The sequence below is a fragment of the Portunus trituberculatus genome, chromosome 2 (genome assembly GCF_017591435.1).
Source record: "Portunus trituberculatus isolate SZX2019 chromosome 2, ASM1759143v1, whole genome shotgun sequence".
Lineage (NCBI taxonomy): Eukaryota > Metazoa > Arthropoda > Malacostraca > Decapoda > Portunidae > Portunus > Portunus trituberculatus.
In genome coordinates this window covers 3,540,719-3,550,718 of record NC_059256.1, presented here as the reverse complement: position 1 = coordinate 3,550,718, position 10,000 = coordinate 3,540,719, and the positions used below count along the sequence as shown (strand labels likewise).

The 10,000-nt window shown below is 41.9% G+C and overlaps 1 protein-coding gene across 1 annotated transcript in view; it reads right to left on the bottom strand.

The window, feature by feature from the left end:
- LOC123502738 (transmembrane protein 43 homolog) overlaps window positions 1-10,000 on the bottom strand; it is a 12,387-nt gene that overhangs the window by 300 nt on the left and 2,087 nt on the right. Inside the window, 7 exon segments of the mRNA XM_045251969.1 lie at window positions 1-499; window positions 1,872-2,091; window positions 2,499-2,739; window positions 6,869-6,988; window positions 8,505-8,604; window positions 8,607-8,634; window positions 9,528-9,626. The exon segment at window positions 1-499 is cut by the window's left edge and continues 300 nt beyond it. Coding sequence (XP_045107904.1) covers window positions 33-499; window positions 1,872-2,091; window positions 2,499-2,739; window positions 6,869-6,988; window positions 8,505-8,604; window positions 8,607-8,634; window positions 9,528-9,626 — 1,275 coding nt within the window. The 3' untranslated portion in view covers window positions 1-32.

The window sequence follows — 10,000 nt, the reverse complement described above, 5'->3', positions numbered from 1 at the left end:
TGATTGTTGCGCTAACTAAACTTTGAAATGTCCTAGAATTTATCGATCAATTTTGTTTTATTTTGCAAACAGACAGACACACACACACACATACACAACGTACGCACAAACACACACACAATTATCTCTCTCTCTCTTAGAACACTAAATAAGCACACACACACACACACACACACACACTCTCTAAGCGGCTCTTTTCTCACCTCTACGCTGTGAGCCTCCACTGAATCTACCTCCAACAACCCCCCCTGGGCCCACACCTCCCCCTGCAACCCCTGGCGCGGCCCCATGGCTCCTACCCCACCCTGCCTCGGGCCATGCTTAGCTGCGGCTCTGATGAAAGGAAGGAAGGCCACAATGAGGATCAGGAGGGCCAAGCCAGGGCGGTAAATGGCCCACGCACCGCCCACGATCACCAGGGAAGTGGTCATGCTGATCGTCAAGTTAGCAGACCCCAACCCGAGCGCCACCACGTCACGCATCAACGCTGAGCTGGACACTGGGGGCGGGGAAAAAGGGCGGGAAAAATGTGTTTATGAGTATTTGAGGGAAAGTCGGGTGATCTAACACACGAATCTTATCCAAACACCACCAAAACAGCTTAAAATACCTCCAAACACCATTAAACTTATCCAAACACCACTAAAAAAAAAAAAAAAAGATGTGTTTATGAGTATTTGAGGGAAAGAATGGTGATCTAACACACGAATCTTATCCAAACACCACCAAAACAGCTTAAAATATCTCCAAACACCATTAAACTTATACAAACACCACTAAAAGGTTCTTCCAATTTATCTAATCATTCCGATATCACCTCCAAACAGCTCAAAACACCTTCAAACACCCTCCTGATTTATCTAAACACCCCGAAATCTTCTCCAAACAGCTCAAACACTAAACATCCCAAATCACCTCCAAACACCATAAAATTAATCTAAACACCACCAACACACTCCAAATTTATCTAAACACACCGAAATCATCTCCAAACACCTCAAACACACCAAAATAACCAAAACACCTCCATACACACCAAAACACTTCCAAACACCCAAAAACACTTCAAAGCACACCAAAACATCTCCAAACACCAAAACATTTCCAAACACCACAAAACACACTCAAACACCACAAAACACCCCCAAAACACACCAACACACACCCAAAACACCCCTAAAACACACACCAAAACACCCCAACACTTACCTAACAAGTGCACACTATGGGACAAACAAGACAGCCCCAGGAATAAGATGAACCAGCCAGCCATCCTTGAACCCACAAAAAACACGAAAAAACAAAAGAAAACACACAAAATGAATAAAAACACCAACTAAACACCAAAAACACATTCAAATACCCAAAAACACACAAAATCCTGTCTAAACATGCTTGAAACGCACAAAACACGCTCAAACACACAAAAACACCTCCAAACACACTAAAACACTCCCAAATACCTTCAAACACTCAAACACACCTTCCAAACACATCAAAACACCCCCAGAACACATCAAACACAAAACACACAAAACACTTCAACAAACACATGAAACACACAAAACACACAAACACACCAAACACACCCAAAACACACCCAAACACACAAACACACCAAACACACACTATCAAAACACACCAAAACACACTCAAACACCCAAAACACACTCAAACACCCAAAACACACAAACACCCAAAACACACCAAAAACAAACAAACACAAAACACACAAACACACTCAAACACACCAAAACACACCAACACACCAAAACACACCAAAAACACCCCAAAAACACCCCAAAACACCCCAAAACACACCAAAACACACCAAAACACACAAAAACACCACAAAACACCCCAACACTTACCTAACGAGTGCACAATATGGGACAAACAAGACAGCCCCAGGAATAAGATGAACCAGCCAGCCATCCTCAGTCCCCAAGTGAGGCCCCTGTTGATGGCATGCTCAGAGGAGAACATTTCCTCCACAGAGAGCTTGCCTGCCCGCACTATGAGGAGCTCCTGCCCAGTGGAGGTTGGGTAAGGGTGCAGAGTGTCCCCCCGCTGCTGCCCCACCACTGACACCTGTGGAGGAGGAGGAGGAGGAGGAGGAGGAGGGGATAGAAGAGGAGAAGGAGATTGTTGGAGTAAGAGGAGGATGAAGAAGTAAGAATAAAAGCAGGAGGAGGAGGAGGAGGAGGAGGAGGAAGAGGAGGAAGAGGAAGAGGAGGAGTTAGTTGCCTAATTTGCTTTATATACACTGAAAACACACACACACACACACAACCATCAACATCACCATTAGCTACCATCTATACACCAGGTTGAAGGTCAGACGAACACACACACACATCACCCCAAAAACACCCCAAAATACTGCAATACCTACATAAACACCCCAAAACACCACATCACCCCAAAAACACCCCAAAATACTGCAATACCCCCACACAAACACCCCAAAACACACCAATAACACCTCAAACACTCACCATCTCACCAGCCTTGCCAGCGAAGTAGAATTGGATCCTCAAATCACCAATATCAGGGTTGTAAATGTCCTTGGTGAGATAGTACATGCCCCCGTGCAGCTTCACCTCCCCTTCACCAGGCTGCTCGTCACCAGAGAAGGGCGTAAATTCACCAAACTCCTCCTTCAGTGTTTCCGCCAGACGGTACCCCCCCACTGATACTGTCTCCGCCACACGAATGCTAGACTCCACTGGGATGGTCCTATTGGGAGAGGTTAGGAAAGTTAGGTTAGGTTAGGCATTACTACTACTTCTATTACTATTATTATTGCTGCTGCTACTACTACTATTACTGCTACTTCTATTACTATTTTTACTACTACTACTACTACTACTACTACTACAACTATAACAACTAAATACACACACACACACACACACACACAAGAATGGTTCCAGAATTTGAAGGGATGACATATGAGGAGAGACTAAAGGCTATGGATCTACCAACCCTGGAACAGAGAAGAGAGAGAGAGAGAGAGAGAGAGGATACCTGATACAAGTTTATAAATTGATCAACGGAATGGACCAAGTGGATAATGAGAAAGTGATCCTGAGAGAAGAATATGACACTAGAAGCACAAGATCGCATAGTAAGAAGCTGAGGAAGGGAAGATGTCCGAGAGATGTTAAAAAATAGAGTTTCCCGCAAAGATGTGTTGAGACGTGGAGCAGTTTGAGTGAGGAAGTGGTGTCACCAACGAGTGTGCAGAGCTTGAAAGAAAAATTGGATAAGTGTAGATATGGAGACGGGGCCACACCAGCGTAAAGCCCAGGCCATGGAAAACTACAACACACACACACACACACACAAGTACCCAGTCAATTCACACAATCAGTTCACCTCTTCCATCCACATTAATCCATTTCCTATTTAAGACAGCCTCAATTTCCTGCAATACAAGTTCTCAGTGCGATAATCAGGAAGCAAAAATAATGTGTCTTTCGTAAGTCTCGAGTTGCGAAGTATTTTATTAGTTTTTCAAGTGTTTGAGAACGTTAGCAGTACGGAAGAGGTCGTTTCTCCAGTCAGTTCGCCTACTGACTGGTTAACTGGCACACAATAGGTACAGGCAAATCTTGGGTTATGCGTTTTTGTTAATTAGTTGTGATAGTGTCGAGTGACGTCTTGTGTTGTGCGTTGTGGTGTGTGGTTACTTGGAATGTTGTTAGAAGCACTATGTCTTGTTCATCTTGTGTGTTGTGTTGTGTGGTCACTTGGAATGTTGCTAGAAACACTCCTGCTGTCTTGTGTTGTGTTGTGTTGTGTGTTGTCACTTGGAATGTTACTAGAAACACTCCTGCTGTCTTGTGTTGTGTGTTGTGGTGTTGTGTGGTCACTTGGAATGTTGCTAGAAACACTCCTGCTGTCTTGTGTTGTGTTGTGTTGTGTGTGGTCACTTGGAATGTTGCTAGAAACACTCCTGCTGTCGTGTGTTGTGTTGTGTGTTGTGTGGTCACTTGGAATGTTGCTAGAAACACTCCTGCTGTCGTGTGTTGTGTGGTCACTTGGAATGTTGCTAGAAACACTCCTGCTGTCTTGTGTTGTGTGTTGTGTTGTGTGGTCACTTGGAATGTTGCTAGAAACACTCCTGCTGTCTTGTGTTGTGTGGTCACTTGGAATGTTGCTAGAAACACTCCTGCTGTCTTGTGTTGTGTGTTGTGGTGTGTGGTCACTTGGAATGTTGCTAGAAACACTCCTGCTGTCTTGTGTTGTGTGTTGTGGTGTGAGGTGACTTGGAATGTTGCTAGAAACACTCCTGCTGTCTTGTGTTGTGTGGTCACTTGGAATGTTGCTAGAAACACTCCTGCTGTCTTGTGTTGTGTGTTGTGTTGTGTGGTCACTTGGAATGTTGCTAGAAACACTCCTGCTGTCTTGTGTTGTGTGGTCACTTGGAATGTTGCTAGAAACACTCCTGCTGTCTTGTGTTGTGTGTTGTGGTGTGTGGTCACTTGGAATGTTGCTAGAAACACTCCTGCTGTCTTGTGTTGTGTGTTGTGGTGTGAGGTGACTTGGAATGTTGCTAGAAACACTCCTGCTGTCTTGTGTTGTGTGGTCACTTGGAATGTTGCTAGAAACACTCCTGCTGTCTTGTGTTGTGTGTTGTGGTGTGTGGTCACTTGGAATGTTGCTAGAAACACTCCTGCTACCTTGTGTTGTGCGTTGTGGTGTGTGGTCACTTGAATATTGCTAGAAACACTCCTGATACACGATTTGACCCACATCCCACATCCTCCCTATTATCTAATGTTTCTTAGAAGTAAAGTTTGTTTTACGGCAATCTAGAAACACACAATGCCTCGTGGAACATGTATCCTGTAAATCGAGTTAACTAATTCCCTCACAGTCGCATTTGACAAATTTAACTTAGTGAATCTGAGGAACATATCAACGTGGTCACAATTTCACTGATCACTCAACAAGGAATGTCACACGAATATTAATCAGGAGAGTTGGACGGAATGGTAGTGAGGACGACAGTACGAGATTTGCAAACACTCTCAGTCGTGGAAAACAGTTTTGGGGAGAAATTTAAACCGTCATTTGTATAGCTTCATAAAATCCTTATCCTGAAGCCTTTAAGTAATGGTACGTATTTTTATCTTGAGTTTTGGCTATGATTAAACCATTTCTTTGACATTACGAAAGGTCAATGGTCAGAATATTAATACCCCACGGTCAACATGCTACTGAAGGGGTTAATAGGTAAATAGGTACGAAAACACATTACAAAATTGTGTGATCGTGTACAAACATTTATAGTGACTCTCAATTTCCAAGAGGCATTGCGTATGTCAAAACAAACTTGTAATTCTCCTACGAAACACTAGGAGGGATGCGGGATGTGGGCCAAATCGCGTAAAAGCAAACCCATCGCGCAAATCTAATTAATTATATTTTTCCGGCCGCATATTTACAAACACGCGCAAATTGAACATTAATTTGTACAACTATGAATTAATAATAGCTTAACAAGGGAGGCACAACTAAATTAATCCCTTCAGTAGCATGACGTGTTTCCTTATTCATTCTGGTGACTATTTGGTGATTTGACACAGCTTCAGATACTTATGGGAGGATTAGAATGGTGAGGATTGACGCCATTAATCTTCTGACCTCCATAGACCCTTCCTTATGTCAATAAAATGGTCTAATGGTACACAAAACTCAATTAAAATAGTGAAGACTGTGGCCATTAATCTTCTGCCCTCCATACACCCTTGCTAATGTCAATAAAATGGTCTAATGGTACACAAAACTCAATTAAAATAGTGAAGACTGTGGCCATTAATCTTATTCCCTCCAGAACCTTGCTAATGTCAATAAAATGGTCTAATGGTACACAAAACTCAATTAAAATAGTGAAGACTGTGGCCATTAATCTTCTGCCCTCCATAGACCCTTGCTAATGTCAATAAAAATGGTCTAATGGTACACAAAACTCAATTAAAATAGTGAAGACTGTGGCCATTAATCTTATTCCCTCCATAGACCCTTCCTAATGTCAATAAAATGGTCTAATGGTACACAAAACTCAATTAAAATAGTGAAGACTGTGGCCATTAATCTCTGCCCTCCAAAGACCCTTGCTAATGTCAATAAAATGGTCTAATGGTACACAAAACTCAATTAAAATAGTGAAGACTGTGGCCATTAATCTTCTGCCCTCCATACACCCTTGCTAATGTCAATAAAATGGTCTAATGGTACACAAAACTCAATTAAAATAGTGTCCCAGTACTGATGGGGCTAAGATGATGAAAAGTCAAGTGTTTGAGGAACATTAAGAAGTTGACTTGTGCACACAGGACGGAGGACATCTGGACCGGCCTGAGTGAAGAGATTGTAGCAGCGGAAAGTGTGCACAAACTGAAGAAAAAGTGTGATAAATGTAGATATGGAGACAGGTCACTAGGAGCCCCCGGCCACACTCCAACCCTGCAACACACAACTAGGTAAATACACACACACACACTTAAATATACAAAAAACACTGAAGATACACAAACCAAACTCATACGAACTAACAAACACACCAAGACAAATAAACGAGACACGTACACGCACACACATACACGCACAACACACCCAAAATTAAAATATACCAGATCCGCTTACACCACACAAACAAAACTCACACAACCAAACAAACAGACTAAAACGAACCAACGAGACACACAAACACACCCACACAAACGCACCTTTTCAAATATACCAGAACCGTTCAAGATATAACAACCAAACTCACACACCCAAACAAACACACCAAGACGAACAAACGAGACACACAAATGTACACACACACACAAACAAACGCACAAACGCTTACTTTGGGTTATCGTGGCCCCATGGGATACTGAAGGCAGAGCTATCGACCACCTTGTCCCGCCAGGCAAAGGAGTAGGAGTAGGATGTGTCTGAGGGCATGCCGGGGGTGTCCTCTGATTGGCTGTAAGAGAGAGAGAAAGTGAGAGAGAGGGAGGGAGGAAGGGAGAGAGAGAGAGAAAAAACACACACACACACAATCATCTCAAAACACACTCAAAACACCCCAAAAACACACTCAAATTAGCTAGAATAGATCACACACACACACACACACACACACACACCTCAAGCTTCTATTAAAAAACTTGCATTCTAAAAACTTTATATAAACAAAACTAATTTCATACTTCTCCAAAATTTATCCTTAATTATTATCATCATTATTATTATTATTATTATTATTTAAACAATGCTATGCTATCACTAATTCTGGACGGGGAAACTGTCAAATATACACAATTTCTTGGTATTTACAAGGACGAAAACCTAAACTGGATTTATACCAATGAATTATGTGTGAAATTGTCAAAAATATGTGGTGTTTTATTTAGAATCCATATTACATACTGTCTGGACGGGGAAACTGTCAAATATACACTGGATTTATACCAATGAAGTATGTGTGTGTGAAATTGTCAAAAATATGTGGTGTTTTATTTAGAATCCATAACTCCTTGACGACAGAAGCTCTCATTAGTGAATATTACACACTGTGCTATCTTCATCTGATTTACGGTGTGTGTTCTTACTAAGGTCACTGTTGCTCAAGGGAAAATCATCAGGTGTATATTTTTCAAAGGGAAATTAGACACAACTGAGCCCCTATTCACAAACCATACAATTCTCAGGTCTTATAATATTCACAAGTATTTTTTTTTTATGTTCATGTTTAAGATTATGAAAACACAATTCTTACTAATTTATTTTTTTTAGTCACAACACCACAATTCCACACAACACTGCTCAAACACAGCATCTTGAGTTTCGGCCCCCATTTACGGAATTCCACACCAGTTGAAATGAGGAATCTTGTCAATACTAATAATTTGCATCATTTCAAAAGTAGTTTTAAAAGATTATTTATCATCTCTTTTCTTTATAAATCCTGTACCTCATTAACCAAACTCTTTTTTGTTCCATCTACCTCAACACAACTAATAATTAAATAAATCCATCCCTTTTTGGGGGTTCCAGTCACACAGATTTCCTTTGATAGGGTGGAATTGAAAGCTCTTGTCTCATCAACTCCCCTCCTTTCACCGACTGTCTTCAGCCTCTTTCTCACCAGAATGTTGCATCCCTTTCTATATTTTATCGCTATTTTCATGCTAACTGATCTTGCTAACTGCACACCTCCCTTCCTCCTGCGGCCTCACTACACAAGGCTTTCTTCCTCCTCTCATCCGTATTCTGTCCACCTCTCTAATGCAAGAGTTAACCAGTACGCTCAATCATTCATCCCTTTCACTGGTAAACTCTAGAACTCCCTCCCTGCATCTGTATTTCCAAATTCCTACAAGTCTTTTAAGAGGGACGTATTAAGGCATTTCCTCCCCTAATTCTGACTGACGGTTCTGGCACTTTTTACACTTTTTGAGAGAGCCAGCACTCAAAAAATGACAACAAACTTTACTCACAGCGAAGATTCCTCCTCTACCCATTGGAACATCTGAACACGTCTCTTGAGCTTCACCGCATTGATCTCCACCCCATAGCTATCGTCAGAGAGCACTGGGAGGCGGAGAGAGGGCCCCATACGTGCACCAGCTGTGTGAGGGGTGGCAAGATTAGTACTGGGTCTATGGGGCTGTGAGGGGGAATCTGGGGGCTGTTTTTAGTTAGTTTGGGGTGTTTTGGAGTGTTTTGGAGTGTTTTTGGGTGTTTGAGTGTGTTTGGATGTGTTTGGGTGTGTTTTGAGTGTGTTTTGTGTGTGTTAGAGTGTGTTTTGATCATGTTTGAGTGTTTTAGAGAGTTTTGAGCATGTCTGAGTGTGTTTGAGCATGATTGAGTGTGTTTTGAGTATCTTGAGTGTGTTTGAATGTTTAAGTGTATTTTGTGTGTGTTTTGAGTGTGTTTGAGTGTATTTTGAGTGTTTGAGCATGCTTGAGTGTGTTTTGAGAGTGTTTTGAGTGTGTTTTGAGTGTGGGGGGTGTGTAGGTCTGTATGGGGAGGGAGGTGTCAGTATGAAATCTATGGGGTGTCTATGGGGGGCCTATTGGAGGGGTCTGGGTGTTAGTATAGTCCCAGAAGGGGCTGTGTAGTAGGGAAGGGGGGGGGTCTCATATTGGGGTCTATGGGGGTCTATGGGGGTCTATGGGGCTGTTTTTAAGTTAGGCTAATCTTTTTTTTTTTTTTTTTTTAATTTAGTTGTTGTTTTGATTTTTGTGTATTCTCTCTCTCTCTCTCTCTCTCTCTCTCTCTCTCTCTTTCCTGTGGTTCTAATAGACAAAATTTTCTTATAATAGCAATGAGAGAGAGAGAGAGAGAGAGAGAGAGAGAGAGAGAGAGAGAGAGAGAGAGAGAGAGAGAGAGAGAGAGAGAGAGAGAGAGAGAGAGAAATTAAATGTGTGTGTGTGTGTGTGTGTGTGTGTGTGTGTGTGTGTGTGTGTGTGTGTGTGTGTGTGTGTGTGTGTGTGTGTGTGTGTGTGTGTGTGTATTACCTTGTTGTTGTTCTCTTCATACACCGTACCAGCACTCAACACTCTCTGTACCCCGCTGTACCCTTCGTCAAGACTCTGGGCCGTCTGCACTGCGCGACCCTGCAACACACACACACACACACACACACACACACACACACACACACACACACACACAATTTTAATTAGTCTTGTATATGTGGTAGATTAAAATACATTAAAATATATATACATACATACATTCACAATATTCACATTTGGGTAAACAGTTATATTAATTTGTTTGGTGATGATGCAGAGTTGCTAAGAGTTATCAACACCAGAGAGGACTGTGTGGTGTTGCAGGAATATTTAAACAAGATCTGAGTGGAGCAGGAAGTGGAAATTTGAGTTTAATGGCAAGAAATGTCACATAATGGAACTAGGAAGGAGTAAGAGAAGACCAGCATGGAACTATTTGATGGGAGAGGAGCAAATAATGAAGACTAAAGAGG